This window comes from Cyprinodon variegatus, unplaced genomic scaffold (genome assembly GCF_000732505.1).
Source record: "Cyprinodon variegatus isolate N-32 unplaced genomic scaffold, C_variegatus-1.0 Scaffold384, whole genome shotgun sequence".
Taxonomy (NCBI): Eukaryota; Metazoa; Chordata; class Actinopteri; order Cyprinodontiformes; family Cyprinodontidae; genus Cyprinodon; species Cyprinodon variegatus.
The window spans coordinates 221,934-241,906 of record NW_015150837.1 but is presented as its reverse complement, the minus strand read 5'-3'; the positions used below and the strand labels follow the sequence as shown (position 1 = coordinate 241,906).

Here is a 19,973-nt window from a genome sequence, read left to right as displayed (position 1 = left end):
TGCAACAATTGCTTCCATAGTGAGGAAACTAGTTAGTAACTTGATATGCTATTCTTTCAAATAAGGCTTTAATTCTATGAAATGTCGCATTGGGCAGAACAAATGTATTTCAGTTCAATGTGTTCTTTAAACAGCATACGGCTTGTTCTGAAGAGAAATAGAAATTGAGAATAAGGTGGTGATAAGAAGGAGAGAAGAAGGGATTAAATAGGCGAACAGGAGAGGAAGACACTAAAACATGAAGAGATGGATCAAAAAAGACATTTTGGTGAAGTATAAAAGAATCCAAGACTGAAAAAAAAGTTTTGGTACTAAAAAAGAATACATTTCCACATGGAAAAGGCAAGGAAAGCAAAAATAAAATTCAAACAAAAACAGCTCAGTGGTTATCAGGGGAAAAATGAGTGAAGAGACTGATGAGACTGAAGTTGTCAAAGGAAAAGATGGACCAGAAAGCATGGAAAGTGGAGAAAGAAAAGTTGAAAGGCATAGACGGTAGGAATAACATAAGGAAAAAGAAGTGGAGGAGGTGTTTAGAGGTAGCAAGCCTGAGGAGATGAGTCTGTGTTCTTGGCCGGAAAGATTTAATCAAGTTCATGTTGGTGCGATGAACCGCAAAGGCCCGCCACTTGCATGCAGGAGCCAGAGGGGAGTTAGAAAACAAGCTGTGTCTCACTGTTCATATCACTGCCATTATTGAGGAAGAAAAAAATAAAAGAAAACAGTCAGCAACATATGTCTTTGGTGCATTTGTTCCCAAAAGCCTTATGTAAGATTTGTTTTTCCCTCTTCCCTATTGTAAATGGCCAAAAATGTCCCATACATTACTGCAACATATCAGTATTATTAGTTTTTTTTTTTTTAGCTTGGGCTTTGGGAATCAATAGTATGCTTTTATATCAAGAGATTTACTGATGTCAAAAAAGAAAAGGTTTAACAGCACACTTTGGTGTTTTATAATCAGATTATAAAGAGACAGACAGGTTTTAGACTTTGTTCTCTGTGGGGCACATTCAATTAAAAATTTAGCTCATATTTTAAATATTAAAAAAATTGAAATATTTCTTTGTTCTTGCATCGCATCTTTTGAATGGATCCTTTTTAAATAGTCAAACTATTGTTGTTGTTTTTACGTCCTTTTATAAAACAGATTTGAGGATTTTGGGATCCTACTCTGCACCAGGTTATAAAGATGGGATCACAGTTGTCACAATGTTAAAAACTAAGGGAACCTTCAATATACTTCTGAACTTGCCACCTTGTCATGGGCTATGTTCACACTGCAGCCTGAAGTGACCCAAATCCGATTTATTTGCCCATATGCGACCTGGATCGTATCTTTTTATAGCTGTCTGAACAACACAGATCCGATTTTTTCCAATCCGACCCAGGCCACTTGGCTATGTGGTCCTGAATCCGATACAAATCAGATTTTTTCAAATGCGACCTGCGTCTGAACGGCCAGAATTCATCTGACCTGGCCGTCATTAATACAAAGATCACTATTCTGGGTCTTGCTACGCAGAAGCGGCAAGAAAAACAACAACCATGGCAGATGACGATGCGGAGAACAGTGATTATGTTTAAACATATTGAAAAGGTTGTGTTTTTATGGTTGGAAAAGTGCGCCGGCACTACCATCCATGTTTACTTCTGGAAAAAAAGAGCACGCTGGCCTGTGACGTCATTGCGTCCTTGACCGCACATGCGGGACACTTGCGTTGTATGACTGCAGTTCTCACAGGAGATCACATACAAGTCGCATATATATGGAAATATAAACGGCAACGCAAAAAAATTGGATTTTGCAAAAAAATTAAAATTAAGCATCAAGGCCTGCAGTGTGAACGTAGCCATGATCTTGGCACTGATGGCTGGTTACGGCACTTCCCTTCCACCTGCTTAGCTCTGCCCAGTGCTTATTGTCACTCATAAGACCTACTTTTTCCTGTTTCTCATTTAAGCTCCCTGTTCCCAGCCATCGGTGCCAGATTATTCAAGCTGTGTGAGAGTTCGCTAGCGTACCAGTGTGTTTCTGAATACCTCATCCTGACTAGTTTCTGCCTCTGGACTGAGTTTTTTCGTCCCTCTGTTCTGCTCTGTTTGCCTGATCTGTTTTTGGACTGATACCTGGATTCTGCCTGCTTCTGGGCTCAGACTGATCTTTTACCAGGTTAGATTCTCACATGCTCATCGTTTTGCAGTCACTAAGCTGAGTTTCCTCCTCTACAGAGTTTCCAGTGACCCTGCCACAGCTGACAAGGCCGTGTACACTGAGCAGTTAATAAACACTTGCTTTTTAAATACTCTGATCTGTCTGCTTGAATTCTGGGTCCTACGTTCTGAGCTTCTGACACACCTAAGTTAGTGCACGGTTTCTAGAGACTTCATAACTTAAAAAGAAAAGCTAATTTGGTACAATATCAAGTTCAGTCACATCTATGAGGTCCTCTGTACTATTATTGCAAAATGCATAAAGCCTGTAGAATTTTTTTTTTTTTTCTGCATGTTGCAAATCCGTTTTTGCTACTTTTTAAAATTCTTAATGTTTTTTTTAAATACTGTATTGAAAATGTAATGCTCCAAGAGTAGTCCCAAGTAGTCAGGGAGTTATTATTAGCCCAGTCATTTGAAAAACATTCCATCTCCCCTTCCTTGTAAGGTAGGACAATGACAAAGCATGCTGAGGTGAGTGTTTATCAATATTTCATGTGTGAAGAGTAACAAGATAGATGCTAATGACCATCTTTGGATCATTATTATGATATTAGATATAAATTAAATGCTAATTCTCTTTAACTTCGCGCAGCTTCCAAGTAAAAACATAAATCCAGGCTTCCTGGTCTAGATTATTCAGAGTTGTGTTGAATTATTAGATTTCTATTGTGTCACACATGGCTTTGTGCATTTGGACCAAAAAGTTTACAAGTTTACTGTATCAATGATATGATTTGTTGAAACATACAATTAGGAGCTCGCAAAGCTTCCTTTCAACTATGGCTCCTGCTTTCCAAACCTCCATAAAACCCAAGTTTGAGATCTGGACAACCAGCAATTGTCAGTTTGTGTCAAGGTTTTGAGGACCCAAATGCAGCCAGGAGTTGGCATGGATGAGTTTGGATGATTTAATAAAAGTTCAAGGGGAACAGAGGCAATAATACAAAAATACTGAAAACCAAATAACCAATAACATCAGGGAAAATACTTGAGAGAAGCTAAATACTAGAAGGCAACAAAACAAACTTTTACAACACACAAGAAACCAGCACTGAATGAAGGCTCTGATGCTCTTTTAAGCCAAGCACTATGATTGGAAAGATTATTTTCACCTGTGTAGGCTACCCAGGTTCTCCACAAAGATCCTCTATGGTAGAGATGCACAACTTGCACTAACCCACACGCAAGAACCCTGACAGCAATCATCTTATCCACACTCATTGGTGGATGCTATACATCAGGACATTTCTGAATGCAATAGGCAGCATGATAGTAAAGTGGCTAAATATCAAAGCATGCTTCTCTCAGAAGCATAGGTTTATTTCACCGATTGATCACTATATTATTATCTAACTCTGCAATAGTCTTTTAAATAAATGTCCATTGAAAATACAATGAGGTTGTTTTTGTAACATTGTAAACATAAAAAAGTGGCATGCATATAAAAAGCAGAGCTTTTTCTATGAATTCCATTATTTAGTCTTTACATTTAAGCAAAAGTAAAGGATAATTGATGGAAGAATTATTTTATTATTTGGGAGTCCAGACTTGCTTTCTGACTTTTATCTTAATAAAAAATTTAGGTTTCTACAGATTTTTATCTGGTCTTAGACCAATAATTTAGTTTATTAGAATGCTATTTATTCCTTTGGATTTGTCATTGGTTGGTTTCAAAATGTTCACAATTTGTGGAGCTCACTTTTTTCTGTATTTTTAAATCCTTGTTAAAGAAATGCTCTATGATTCCAGCTGTGCACTGCAAAAAAACTGAAATGTAAATAAGTCATTGTTTCTTAAAATAAGTACATTTTTTCTAGAGTTGAGGATTAAAGTTAGACACTTTTCCAATGGAACAAGACAATCTCATTCAAAATAAGAAAAAAACAAATGCATTGACTTATTTCACATGCATAATATCTAATTATCTTATTTAAATATTAGTAAAATACTCATTCAGTTAACAAATCATTTCATTTACATACTCAAATTAAGGCGAAAATACACTTAATTTAAGACATTTTTACTTATTTCTAGATCCTTTTTGCAATATGTAAAGTCTTCATATTAAACCCATCATCTGTTCAATTACACAAACTTTAACCATCAATTTCTTTTCTAATTTAAAATCGGTAGAAGGTGCCGCTACACACAGCGGCTGGCTTTGAGTTGAAATATAACAAATAAACAAGATATTAATTCAACGTGGCAGCTCAAAAAAAAAAAAAAAAGATGAATTACTACAACAATGTATCTCCCTTTGGGATAAATATAGAATTTTTGAATTGAAATTGATCTTGGTTTTGAACACTCAAACGCAAACTGGAAGCCAGCCTAGTTTTATTTTGGACCAGCTCCACCAAATATTACTGAGGAAACCACGTCGACAACTTCACCGCGGTCGCCATCCCAGTTAACACATTGCTGTGTTTGCTCCTTGTCCTTGTCACACCGCAGGATGATTGGCACACGGATGCAAACAAGACAACTGATGATGATCAAAGACTGTTTAATCGTAGAGCAGTAAAATGAGTTAACATAGCAGCAGTTAAAAAAATAAAACTGCTTCAGCTCGGTCACATTTCAACAATAAGCAGATTTTTATAAAACCAATAGATTTAAATGCCAACCCCATTTGTCACTCTCCTCCCGCACAAACTAGTTTTTCCTCTCTTGTGCTTTTTGTGGAGGTAGAAATTATTTGTTTCTGATATAAATTCCCTCGACCCCCAGTTTTCCTTCATGCTGTTGTGTGTAAATGTGAGTTTGTAAGTGTGATGGCAAAGATGTGGTTGAAGTGACCCAGCAGTCATTTTTCTCTATACCTAAAGGAGTTTTTAACACAGGAGGGTTCTGCAGTGCAGGAGCTGCACTTGACTGACAGGTTAATTTAGAGGTGTGGAAAAAACACAAGATTGCATTTATGATGCAAAAGATGGAAAAAGGCCACCCTGGCTTATCTTTTAGCCTGACCACAATGCATATTTTTTAAGCTGTTAAGCTTAAAAAATATGAAACAAATAAATAAGAAACAGGTTAGGTTTCATCACAAGAAAAACAAAGAAATAAGAAACAGCTTTAAACCGTTTCTTAAAGCAGTAAAGTTGCTAATAAGCTGATAAAAATGGAATTGAGTTTAGAAACCAGTAACAAGGTTATTTTCAGGAATTTATTACAGAAAAAAATTTAACACGTGTCATAGGAATAAAGAGTATGATTAAGTACTGTAGTTCTGTTGATTCAAATTCATCTTACATATGAAGAGTTATCTATTTTAGTCAAACAAATAAAATGGAATTAATCAGCATCAAAGCAAAGGTTTTATTTTGCAAAGAAGGTGCTGGACTCAGGGTTGGAAGAGTTGGAACATCCTCCTTTTTCTTTACAGTTGCAAAGACACAACAGTTTTACTGTTTTATGAGCCAAATCCTTTTCTGTTTTGTTTTTATTTGTGTTTTATTTATACCGTAATGTTTTAATGAGCACATTGGAACCAGTTGCTGGGTTACTACTGTCCACATTTTCACCTGTGTTGGCTTTAAATGCATGCCCCTTTACAGTAATCTTACAAAGTGTCTTTGACTCATACACCTGGAACAAAGCCGCCCATCTTTCTTATTATGGTTGCCTCTAACTCTTTTCAAGCACATTCTAGGCTTTATTGGCTCATTATGAAAACTAATTCAATCTGGCCTGATGAGGTATTGAAGGTGGGTGCACATTGAACTATTGAACAGCAATATCATATCTAAGTAGAAGTTCAGATTTCTAGTCTCTTATTTGTCTGAACTGGACTGTTGATTAGTTACAGTTCTCTTAATGGCAGCTTTTGTTGAGACTGCTATTTTGGACTTTTTTTGTCTGTTAAAATGAGAGGTGGCACATGGTTGCTTTTTGCCGTTCCATAATAGCTTAACTACATTTATTTTTGAGAAAAAATACTTATTTTGCACATCAATTTATGTTTCATTGGATTGTTTTGTATTCAGTTGAAAAATAACATTCATTGTACCAAATTTTTAGTATACCCTTTTGTAAAGTTAGATCTTAATATTTATAGAACCCAGTGAAGCAAACTATAACTGACTGGATATATACATTTAGGCAATTGCATGACGAGCATGCTTGGAAAGGCCCTCTCTCTGTTTCAGCCCTTCAACTAATGATCATTAAAGGAAATGATCTGAGAATCTAAAAGGCAGTATGGTTTCCCTCAAAATCCAGTTTCATAGCCCAGTTTCATTGCTATAACAGCAAGCAGTGGCGCCTTCCCAGTGACTGTAAAAAAATAACAGAAAACTTGACCAGGATGCAACTTTCAATTAGTTATATTTCCTATTTAATGCCTGAAAAAGAGTTAATGGAAAGTCGTCAGTATAAGCTAGATGATTCTATAAAAGTGTATTTAGACATAGGCCAAAGACACAACATAAGCTTTTTAATAAGCTACAGTCAGTAGTCGAGTGGAAGGGTGGGATGAGGGGGAATGGATTCCTCCTGAAATAAAAACAATCAAAATCATCCCCCCTGTAAAAATGCTAACCCTCCATCATCTTAATTTTTTGAGCAGGGTAAATAATAAAATCTGAGGGCACAACTGTGCACGGAAACATGCAATGACACAACATGCTTGTTTATTTCAATTTGTCAGTGCAAGATGCCAGAGGGAGCGGCAAAAAATGCAGCAAGAGCTGCTATATCAGCACTAAACAAGCAGTATCAAGAGACTTTTTAACAGAAGAAAAGTACAGTTGAGCTATAGATTATCTACAAAAGTCATCACAGGTTGCAAATTTAAAAAACTAGTCGTGTAGCCTCCAAGCTTGCTGAGAATAGATGCATTTGGTATGAACTGCACCTACCAGAAATAGCTTATTAGTAAGGCTAAGTTTACAACATCAAAGTATTAATTAATCAGCTAATATAGGCTAATATTGCTTAGCTATTTATTTGAGGATCATTTTGCATGTTGTTTACATAACATCCATAAGTATTAGACCCATTACCAGTAAATAGCCTTCATCAAAAAAGCCTATTATTAAAAATATGTCACAGATTAATTGTTCAAGCTTGTATTTATGTATTAGTTGATGACGGATTGGAAGACAGCGTGTAGGGGCATTTTTGTTTACAAAACTTAGATCCAATCACCTGTCCATTCACCTGTGACAGGATGGTGTTTTCCCATCATGCACTATGCCATGCAGCCTCCTCAGCTGCTTTAACACCAACTGGATCTGCAAAGGTCTAGCTAATCTTGAACACACCTATTAACTCAGGTCACTGAAAACAAAATGACTAAAAATATGAAAGCTGTCACTCATATTCTAATGTAATTTTTTTTATATCAATTTTATTATGTGTCTTGGTCCTCTTAAAATGCTAAAATCTGATTTCTATGTCCAGTCTTGGCTTAAAAGTTTTTGTTTAGCTTTTAATCAAAGAACTCAACAAATCTTTGACAAAAAAACATGATTATGATCATCTTTGAAAACTGTTACTAAACACTGAGAAACTAAAAATGGAAGAGAATTCTGTTGTAAAATACTGTCTTTAAAAGAGATTACTGTTATGAAAAAATTACTTTGCTTAAAATGAATCGAGATGATCAACAAGTCTCACTTCCACTCTCTTCCATTTATAACAAATTTGCAAGCAACTTTTTTTAAAGTGAATAAAAATTGACTATCCACCCTTTTAGACATCAATATGTCTTTATATCATATACCATTGTCTTCCTCCCCACAGTTAATTCTTTTGACTTTACAAGCCTTTTCACTTTTAACAATTTAACTTTTTTTTTTGTTGCTGCCTCTTGTACAGGTCTCTCTGAAAAAGTTTTTTAATCTTAATGGGACTATGTTGATTAAATAAAGGTTAAATAAAAAATATAAAATGGATGTCAGCAGTATTCTAAACTAAGTAGCTGAAGATTAAACAAACCAATCACCATCAAAATTGTGATTTTATGAATGTATAGCGTTTTGTAGCTGATGTATTATGTCTGTGTGTGATTTCAGTCTTCAAAGTGGTAATATAAGTAAAGCTGTTTCACTTCTTCTTCAAATGTTTAATTTACAATGTCTAAGAGGAAAGAAAAAACTTTATTTTTACATTTTAATTCTCTACTTATAATACTTTATATCACTGAAAAAGAAAAAATAGTTAGTTGATAGATGTTCAAAAATATTTTAGAAAAAAAGCTGAACGAATGGTATAATAACACATGGGTTGTTCAGACATTCAGTTCAATTCAGTTTATTTATCATCGGCAGCGCCAATTCCAAACATATGTCATCTCTAGGGCGTTTAAAGAGACAGTGTAGTCAGATTGGCTAAAAGTTTCGGTCAAGAAAAACCTGTTGATTGCATCAAGTCACTGACTTCCAAGATATGTTCCCCCTGGATGAGCTTGTGGCGATGATTTTTGTTTGCATGCAAGCTTGCGAGATATATCATGTGCAAATTCTAATTAACAACTTCCTTTTCAAAAATGCCTTTTATTAAATGAAACTGGCTTTATAAATGAAGTGTGATTTATTGAATTCAATAAACCAGTAATAATAAATTGGTACTGAACTTGACTATTTCAGGATCTGACTAAAGTACTGTTAAATATCCAATCAGAGGATAAGCATGACATACGAAGCTGTGGAGGCCTTAGTCAGCTAACATCAAAATACAATAACCCGAGCTGCAGGACAAAAACTATGTGGTTTATCAGAGGAAAAAGATTAACAAACATTTGTATAGGTGTAGTATATTAAGCATGCATGAACATGTCAGTGAAACTTTAATCTCCACCATTTGGTGCTGTTCAAATATAAACCTCGCCAGCAATGCTACACAGTTGTTTGCAACAGGAAGTTAGAAAATAAAGTTTAAAGCTATAATGAGTAATTATTTCAGTGTTGCTGCTAACTGGCAAAGATGTTACCTGCTTTTAAGAACCTATCATTAACTTTCTCTCATAATGTCTTGTTATGCCATGTGCGTTTACACCTTGGACAAAATGAGAACCTGAGGTTCAGGTTCAAAGGTAAGAATTTCTAAATATATCCTGTATGTTTCCTGATGTTTCCAAACTGAAAAAATGTTCAAAGACAATCCATTAATAATGGCAATCAAAAAGAATTATTGACTTTCTACAACATTAATTTGGAAACAAATTAATTACAAGGCAATGTGTGTGAAAAGATAACATATTGGCAATTTGTTGTTTATACACATAAAATGAGAACTTTGTCCATATGAAGTAAAATTTGATTTGAATACCTTAATTTGTACTTTAGCAAAATACTTATTCTTATGCAACTTCTTTTAAGTTCAGTTCCATTGATATTCTAATTGTACATAAATACAATTCAATATCCAAGGCAATATTAACAACCAACAAAGAGATTCCTTTTTATATTTTCAAATATTATATCTGGGACCTGCCGGCTAACATCTCTAAGAGTCTGATATTCTTTAAAAGACTTGTTGACAGAAATAGATTAAAACCCACCTGTGACATGTAGCCTATCCCCACTGACGTCGATCTTGAGGAAAAGGCGGCCGCGACGCTCAGTGTGATCCGTCCCACACAGGCTGGGCACATTGACTACACACTGCTTGTGCACGTTCATGTCGCAGGCTACAAGGATACGAAGGACAAAGGGAAAAAACAGATGACTGAGTTTTAACTGAACAGAAGAGTTTGATAGTGAGATAACAAGTGCAATGTTCAAATTTTATTTCTCATGTTAATAGATGGAGTCATCTTCTAAAAAAAAAAAATAAAAGTTGAGCATATAAAGATATAGATTAGTTATTTTACAATGTCTGGTTTTAATATTGTTGATACAATTTGCAAGATGCAGCAAGGAAAGCTCTGCCTATTAGCAGGAAGTACAAAAATAGCTTCAGGGTTTTCTTTTATGAAAGAAAAATGAAGTAGGATGCTTCACTAAAGGGGTTTAGGAAACATCAAAAACCATTTTAGCTTTAATAAATCATAAATCTGTGGCCTGATGAACATGAAACTTTGTTTTACAGCCTGGTCTTTACAGTATGAATATAGACCATTAGACCCATACAGGACTGCATCATTAACCTAATTAAAATAATGCTTATGTAACTGAATCAGAGGCTAATTCCACACGTTGACAGGAAAATGCTTGTTTATTTAAAAGTAGTTGGTTTTTTTTGCAATACTTTGTCTTTGAAATAAAGTTAAAGTATCATAAAATACCAAGACAGTCCACTCTTTGTGTAGTGGAGCGAACTTAGAAAATCAGCTGGGCATCAGATTTCTTGTTTTCTCTCACTGTTCACAGCTGTAAAAGTTTATCGACTAAAAATATCCCCCAGACTCGTTAATGTTTTATCCTTCCTCGTGCTACAGATGGAAGTTATTCCCACACGTTCTGCATTATGAGATACTGTGATGGAATCATCTCACTGTGAGCTCACTGCTGCACTCTTCTGCAAGATCAAATGCGCTGACTGCTGGGAAATAGTTGGTTGTTATTCTCAACATTTGCCAATATTTGTACCCTAAAGAACACAAATGGAAAAGCTTTTATAGCACAGAGCTTTGACACATAATACTCCGTAAGGCCACAATGCACGAGAATTTACTTTCACATTTAAAGCACATCTCTTTGCTACAACAGAGCTTTAGGGCCAGGCTAGAGATGTTTTTTTTTCTTTTTCCAAGAATAAAGTTGCAACATTCTGAGAATAAAGTCGTAACATTCTGAGAATATAGTCGTAACATTTCCGAGAATAAAGTCGTACTAATACGAGAATAAGGTCGTAACATTACGAGAATAAAGTTATAATATTACAAGAATAAAGTCAAAACATTACGGAAATAAAGTAGTAATTATTATTAGAATAGAGTTGAAAAATACTGAGAATGAAGTCACAACCCATTTCAGAAAGAAAGCTTCAAGCTGCGATCTGCCAGAAACAAACAACATCCGGAGTCCACTTTGACATACTGCCCAATTTGATGCCGTGTGCTAAAAGATTTCCTTATTTGTCAAACCGATGCCAAAGTATAATTTTACATGATGCTCGACTTTCCTAATTTTAGGGAAAAAAGTGCTTCTTGCTTCAAGTTGTCATTAAAAAGAACTTTATTTTCTTAATAACATGACTTTATTCTCATAATATTACAACTTTATTCTCATAATGTAACATAACAAGAATAAAGTCGTAATGTTACTAATGTTATGAATCTATTCTCATAATGACTTTATTCTTGTAATTTTACAACATTATTCTGGCGAATTTATAATTTTATCCTTGTAATTTTATGACTATTCTCGTTGCGACTTTATTCTTTTAATTTTATGACTTTATTTTCATAATATTACGACTTTATTCTCGAAATAAAATATAAAAATATCTCTAGCCTGGCCCTAGTATGCTGTCGTACTTTCATTTTATGGTGATCTCTTTCCTACTTGTTTATTTTTGAAGCTGTGATAAAGAAAAGGGGAGATAGAAGATGTTGAAGAAGCTCATAATAGCCATGGTCACCTCAGATTAATTTGTTCCAGAGTGGTCTAATCACCATATTGGATTAGGGAACCTCCAGAGACCACCAGATGGATGTACAGAGTATAATGAAGAGAAGGGCAGAGTGATGGATGAGGAGAAAGCTGCAACAGATGAGAGGACAGGGCACAAGAGTACAGTATGATGAGGGACAGAAAGGGGAGGAAAACATGAACAAAACTCCAGATTCTTCAAGATTGAACTTTCCAGAGCCTCAGTGCTTTAACTCCATTTTTAAATGCAATGCAGAGAAGCAGCATGAAGGGTAAAGCTGATATATATGTTGTATTTAGCAAATGATAAAATAAATTAGTATAAGTATGGAAACGGAGAGTATGAAAAAATGGAATGATATAAACATAAGCAGCATGCTTTATATATTATATATAACAATACCATCTAACAATACCAGCATCTATATTGAATTATTATATATATATATATTTTTTTTTTTTAACACATTAAGAATAATTGTCTTGATGCCAAAAAGAGCCCATCAGATTTTACTTTCACAAGTGGAGCAGTACGGCTATCGCAATAGTGTTCCGCTTGATTTATGCATATAAATACCTTTATTATAATTAATGCAGGGAGTATTACAGATTTTAGTATAGAACAGAAAAAGTAGAACAGGAAAGGAAAAACATTAAAGAGAGAAAAAAAAGATTAAAGAGAGAGACATAAGGGGAGATAAAAGGGAGATAACGATAAAACAAAAAAATATATATATATACTTTGTTTTTTTTCTTTTAAGTAATTTAGTTGCTGTGGTTGAGATAATGTGGCATAACTAAAGTGCATTTATATCTATTAGATAAAGACTGGACATCGTTCCTTAGGGCGTTCTGGTAGACAGTAGAAATCACGTTCCATTAAATATGGCATATTGTTTATGATCTAAAGAAGCAAAGTAGCGGGAGAACATCTAACTGTAATCTCCATGTGGTTTATGATGTTCTTGAAGTCCCTGAAATTTTTGTCTCTTTTTCTATAAAATATTATCCCATAAACTCTGGGGATTATCAGGATATTTTTCATTAATGTTAGAAAGACGTCTGTGTTGTTTTTAATCAGAAGGGGTTTTGTCACTGAAACTCTCCCAATGCCAACGACAATGTCACTGATGTCAATGTTTTGTTATTTTGGAATTAAGAATAATTACCTGATATAAAAACAACAAAAAATCGTTGTCATGGGTTCTTTTGGTAGGCTGGTCAGTCCTGGAATTGTTACCACTATGATGTTTCTATTTTTGGATATTAACCTAATGTTCAAAACCCAGATCCTCAGGAAGCCCTGCTCTGCATGTTTTAGATGTGTCTTTGCTCCAGCTGATTCAATGGTCAATCCTCATCTGCATTATATCCAATGCTGCAGAAGTCAAAAATGTGTGGTAGCAAGGACACTTAAAACATGAGGAGCAGCGTTGAATATCATTTAAACAATCATTACATTTCATCACATTTCTTTTTTTAATGTTTTTTTGCCTTTTGAGATATTTTAACCTACTCTGTGTTGTTAGGTCGGTTATATTATAAAATCTAAAATAGTTTTTTAATTATTCTATTATTTTGTTTATTGCCAAACAGGGCCAGTCTGATTTGAATGGTTTAAAAAACCCAAAAAACAAACAAATTTAAAGTGATATAAAATTTTCATGAATTTGTTTTTCCCTGATATAAAAATGTGTTATAAGATCAGACACATTTAATTGTTATAAAACAACAAAAACAGGATATCTGTGATAATACCTTTTTTACAGCACTGTACAGATGGGACTTTGTTGATATAAAGTGTAAATGTCAATAGTCCAGCAAAAGAGCCTTGTGGAACACCAACCAACAGCTTTATGGGAGATGATCCAGGATTTTTTATCAGACTAATATGGATGGCAAAGGTCAAAAAAGGAAAGTAAATGGGAGAAACTATGATTTCAGTTCAGGAATTGAGGGCAGCAGCACAGAGACCCAAAGAAAAGGGGAGAAAAGTGGAAAGTATGCAGAATGAATGTGATCACAGAGAGGTCTCAGTGGGGCAGAGCGATGAATTCTGTCTGGGCTGCAGCACCAGGGTATTCCCATCTGTTCTCATTAGGACCAGCTGAAGGAAAAAACCAGCACAGGATGTTCAACACAGGTGCAGCCACACACACCCACAAGGAGTAATACTCACTGTCACATTTCATCCCCTGGTGGATAAGCCCATACAGCAGCGATCCACAGTGGTCACAGAACGTGGGGCTGCCGTATGTGTGGATCTTGAACTTGTGCTTGCTTCTGGGGTCCTGGAATTACAGGAGACATGAGTAGAAAATAAAAATAAATAAAATAACAGTTAGAGGACTCGCTGAGAGAGAGTTGTTTTCAACCCTTAAACCACATTGTGGGTAAAATGAAGATTCCCCGAAGCATAACAGGGAAAGTTAAAACTGGACTGAGGGACTTTTACATATAAATGAGCTTCACTTACATTCTGCTTCTCAACACACAAGGCTGAGTGAGCCTTTCAGCGTCAGCTTGCCAGAATTTTAAATCTGTTTCTGTGATGACATTCCCAGAGTGTTGCACCAGCAGCAATGCATTTCATATTTACCACCTGTGACAGTTTTGCCTCAGATAGGGAGGGGAGCAGCTTAATGAGGGGGGCAGCATATGATGCAGAAACTATGGCTTTAGATTTAAAAACCAGTATATATTTTGAAGCAAAATTTAAATCTACATGAAACCCACACCCCTGTCAGAACTTGTTCTGGCCCACAAAAAAAAAATAAATAAATAAAACAGCAAGTCTCAAGTCTACAAATACTAAAAAATGTTTTTAAATCACCTCAAAAAATACAAATTCAGTGTATTCTGGCTTTTCATTTATAAACTGCATTATACTCTTTTATTGATGTGTGATCTTAATCTTAAACAGGACAAACAACAATTAACTTACACCTAAGGAGAATTGTAGAGATCAATTAACGTGACAGTCATGTTTTGGACTGGGGGAGGAAGCCGGAGTAACCAGAGAGAACCCACACATGCACAGGCAGAATATGCAAAATACATGCAGAAAGACCCAAGGCCAGGATTCGAACCCAGAACCTCCTTGCTGCAGCCCAATAAGCACAAATTGAAAAAATAATAAAGTTTATCTTTGGTAGGACAATCTGTAAACGGAACTAAACTTTAAATTTAACAGGGAGAATAGGGAACATATAAAATATGTTTCATACTTTTATCTTTTATCAAAAAGATAACAGTATAAAAAAATATATACAAAAATGAATATATCCCTTTTAACCAGTTGCAACAGAACAGACCTGCTTTTGACGCATTATAGTAAATATATAGTAAAATTCAATCCCTAAACAAAAAAAAAAGCATTCAAATAACTAAATAAAAAATCTACATAGACCTTGACTGACTTAATGACCCTAACTCTAACAGCCAATAAGTAGAAAACCTTCACTTTTCATAAATATCTACTTAACACACAATTGAAAAGCCAGTTGGAAATCTATTTTCAGGTTTTAATCTATTTTAGAACCTGTTACCTTCTGGTCTAAATCTAGCTGAATGACTTTTCTGACACAATAGAAATGTGGCAATATTTAAAAAATTATCTATTCATCCATTCATTTATTATTTCTCAGTTTTATAATAAAAACAAAAAAAATTTCCTTCATACCTCAATAACTTCTTTCAATCTTTGCATTATGTGCATTATTGTAGGGCACATCATCAAACACAATTCCAATAAACCAGCGGCAGCTCCTACATCAGGGGTCTTTGCATCTTTTACTCCAGGATCCCACATTAATGGAAAAATTAAGCAAGGACACTTTTTCTACGTTTGGCACAGTTCTTAACAGCTGGTTAAGGTGTGGTGATGTAAACTGTAATAAATGGTTCATGCTCACCCACTTTAAAGAGCTCTGCCCAACAACACTTTAATACAACTGCAAAGAGCTGTTACATCACTGTCACCAGGTTTGCAATTAGGAACCTGGTCTGAAACATTTACTTCTTTCTTCTTTATTAAAATGTTTTTGAAAGTCTTCTAACATAACATTTCCAGTTATGCGTACAACAATTTGATGACAGGACAATTTTACTACTGTCTGCTGCCTAGCAACAGGAGGACCATAAACTGGCAAACGGCTTGAGGTGTGCAGCGGGGAGAATTGTGCTCATTGGACGGTTCTATCAGAGGGCATCAGGTGAGATTCAATTAATGCAAACATTTTATTGAATATAAAGTTCTTCAAAATCAAATCCTTTGAGTCCAAGTAACTACAAGTTGCACGTCCTTAGTGTGATGTTCTAATTTGAGTTCTTTTGTGATTTTACACAAAACAAGACGCAGAGTCGAAAGCTATTAAAATGGTAACTTGTGTGTGACTCAATATCGAGTAATGACTTGAGTAGACTCAATGGCAAATAAACAAAGACATCAAAAACAAACAGAAAACAAAGAATTTACCAAAAATCAGCAATCAAAAAAAAAAAAAAACAAGTGACAAAGATTAAAACCAATAAATATAATAACACAGACGAAGTTACCGAAAAAAAAAACTGCAGAAAACAAAATAATAAATAAATAATTTCAAAATAAATACACTTCATTTAGATACGCAAAAGTGGATCATAGCAGACTACATAAACTGGAATAAATCTGGGAGAGAGAAGGCTTTTTGCCACTCATACACACACATCTACAGTCTTGGAGACTTTACAATGAGATTGGCTGATCAGCGTGGCTAAGTCTCATTCAACATACACCAATTCATACATTTTTCTGTCTGCACTGTGTTAGCTGAGGTTAGCTAATTTCTGCAATCATTGCAAAACAAACATGGCTCTAATTAAAGCCCTGCAAATGAAGGTGGATAAACCCCCGTCAGCAACGCCTCCATCATGATGAACTGTGTCAGAATGGCTGCATGTGTAATTATGCAGACCACCAACTGAGTTAGAAGGCGTACGTCGCTGAAGAGGGCCTTTTTTCCACAAGCCGACTGAATTAGGTAAACAACACGATGTCAGAGAGTGGGATAGAGAGGTGGTGTGGGGGGTGATGTCAGTCTTTTAACAAGGAAGGAGGTTTTGAGTACTACGATTCGACAGACAAGGGAACGATGAGTCAGAAGTGTAAAGCTCTCAGAAAAGTCTAATAGTAAAGGCCTATTTTCTGCACTGTTCCCTCAGTATTTGTTTATTGCTTTTCATTGTAATCATGCTCCTTTGACTGCTGTCATTCCTAATGAGCCTATATTAAGAAAGTATTTAATTTTTCATTAGCAAGAAGTTTAAATCATGCTTGATTGAGTTAATTACAGCCAATATGGGATTAGATAGCAACAGAGGTCAAAAATAGTTTTTGTTATTGTCCAGAAACTTTAAACACTACAATGTTTATGTTTATTTCTATTCATATAAAGTAACTGTTTCTTTTTTGCTTTTCATCCTGGGTAAAATGACTTGCACCACTTGGATTAGTTGTGAGGATTTGACTGGAGAAAAATGCATTGGGAGATACAATCTTTGCAGAGCCTCAGGCTTCAGCATGTGTTAGAGCCTGCATGCCAACTTGCATTTCCTTCAGAATTTGAGCTGGAGCTCTTATGTTTGGAAAGACATTTAGAAAACAAAAAACCTACTGTATTAGATTCTATTTTAGTGTGAAAAAAGCAAATACTTTGAAAAAATAGCCATTAAAAAGAAAGCAATACCTCCCTTTTTTATGGCTTTTAGAATGCAAATTTCACTAGAACCCCAGTTCTAGACATTGCCTGCTGTAGAAATGTATAAAATAAGAGAACAACCCTGTTAATGGATGTATTATCTAAATAAGCACAGTGCTTATGACACACTCCATTACACACTGGTAGTTGTGTAATCTGACCATAATGTTAGCTGCATGCTCATAAAAAAAACTAATCTAGTTTTACACAAACGGAAAAGCTTCTTTTGTGCAATGCATGCTAAAAAAGGTTGTGTTGAAAACAAACCAAACACGGATCAGGTCTGGGCATTTTTATCAGACTATCAAAGGGATCATTAAAGGCAGTTAGCCATTTCCTGTCCTATTTATGTAAATGTTTAGTGAGTATATAGATCTTTTTATCACTCTCCTCTAAAACCAACGATGTTTACAAATCACTTTTTCAAAGTCTAAGTCACACCTAAAATAACTGAGTTGAATGCATCATCATTTATGAAGACTTCTTTTTTTTCTTTAAGATGTTATAAAAGGAATATTCAAAACGTTTTTTAAGCCTTTCTGATTTTAAGGCATATCAGCTATTTATACAATGAGTTTTTGAAGTCCCTTTGCTATGGAGGAAGTCTTTATGAATAAGGTATTACTACATCATTTTAAAACAATGTTTAACTTCAGTTGACACTGTATTTTATTGCACTCTGCAGTGGCTGCTGAAAATGATCATGTCTGTTGCTAGCTAGATATTGTCTGAAGGAAAAAATGTTGTTGTCAAGAATCGTTACAAATCTGTAGATTGCGTGTTGGCCTAGTGGGTTAGAGCAGTGCACTTCTGCTCTGAGAAGGTTGCAAGTACCCGGATTGATCCCCACTGTCTCCACTGTGGGTTCCTGAGTGAAAACCCTTAACCGCCGATTGCTCCCTGGGCACAACACAATGGCATCCCACTGCTCCCCAAAGGGATGGGTTAAATTCAAAGGTAAATTTCTCCAATGTTAAGTTAAGGTTTACTTGCAGAGCCCTTTAAAACAGTTAAGAGCTGTAAACAAATTGCTGACTATATCTAAAAAAATTACATGTATATACAGTAAAATGCACCATAAAGATATAAAATAAGGCAATAATACGAATTTGTTTAAACAAAATTATCAAGGTCACAACAACTTAGTCCTGCTGTTAAAATAAGGTTCTAAACCGTGTTTTAAAATTTGTCAGTGAACGAGCATCCCTAATTTGCGGAGCAGCAGTTGACAGAGCTGTACACACATAAAATTGATGAATAATTTTTCCAAAGCTGAAATATTTTTTCCCCCAACTCTAGGTGGACAGAATGATATTTTGATTTAGATTGGAGGCAGGTTTGCAGAGGATAGAGATAGAGAGCGTGACATGTATGTATGTTGACTACTCACTTTACATTAAGAGACCACTGGCTGCATCTTTACTGGTCAGTTCAAATTAGTATATGTCAGCTGTCTTTATTTGTACCCAAAAGTAAAATTAATAGCACTGCAGAAAGGAATAAACAGAAGCATTTAACAGAACATACCAAGATACAACAATATCTATAGTTTGTTTCTATAGATACAATAAGTCTATTTTTTTTTATTTTTTGCAGTTCCCAAACCAAGACAAAAGACAGAAAGACATAGGTTTGAAAAAATAAAGATAAAACATGGTTATGAGGTTCTTGTCAACATTAAATTGTCACACAGTTCACCTCAAAGTTCAGCCCTGAGTCAAAAAATATGTTAAGGTATTTGTATTGAGTCAACTATGACACAGTGTAGCCCTGAATTGATATTGGATTCCAAACAGTGTCCGCTTCTCTTAAAACTAATTTCTCAATGTTTTCTTTAAAATAATCCTGACTGATAAAATGATGAAAAGTGGCTCAGCAACGTTCATTCTGAAAGGAACTTTAAAAAAAAAAATCTGATTTTGATTCTATGAAAAAACATATAATTTATTTTAGTACAGTCCATAGACATTTCTTAACTTGTTTAAAATAACCCATGATATGTCCTCTTTAAAGCACATTGTCATTATATGACAGTGATTATATTTTACTGTGTTATACTTAGGGAGGGCATTTTAATAACACATTTAAAAACCTTCATTAAATTATATTAGATTCTCTGTTTAACTAGTATCAAAATGCATCTTTATTTGTGGTGCTTTACTGAATGTTACATGTTTTATTGTTCCTTTAAAGTTATTGAACCCTATGATTTGCTAACTGAAGCTCAGAACAGGATTTCACACAGAGTTTGCTTCTAGAGGCGTCTTGTACCCCTTAGCCTGATGTTAAAGTTCAGTCATCCATCAATAAGAAGATGCTCTGGGGCCTGAAACAAGACTGGAAGAAATTCGCTTCCACTGGGATGTGCTAACATGCATGTAGTGTCACCTTTCATACATTATTAGTATTAATTGTTTATCTGCAACAGCTCTTGAGTGTTTATACCATCTAATCATGAGTGTGTTTATGCAGAGACATG

At 35.0% G+C, this 19,973-nt stretch overlaps 1 protein-coding gene across 1 annotated transcript in view; it reads right to left on the bottom strand.

Annotated features, from left to right (window-relative positions):
• LOC107092514 (protein kinase C alpha type-like) overlaps positions 1–19,973 on the bottom strand; it is a 169,015-nt gene that overhangs the window by 43,093 nt on the left and 105,949 nt on the right. Inside the window, exons 4-5 of the mRNA XM_015387035.1 lie at positions 13,936–14,047; positions 9,722–9,850 (exon numbers count right to left, since the gene is read on the bottom strand). Of these exons, the coding sequence (XP_015242521.1) occupies positions 9,722–9,850; positions 13,936–14,047 (241 nt within the window). The remainder of the gene's footprint in view (positions 1–9,721; positions 9,851–13,935; positions 14,048–19,973) is intronic.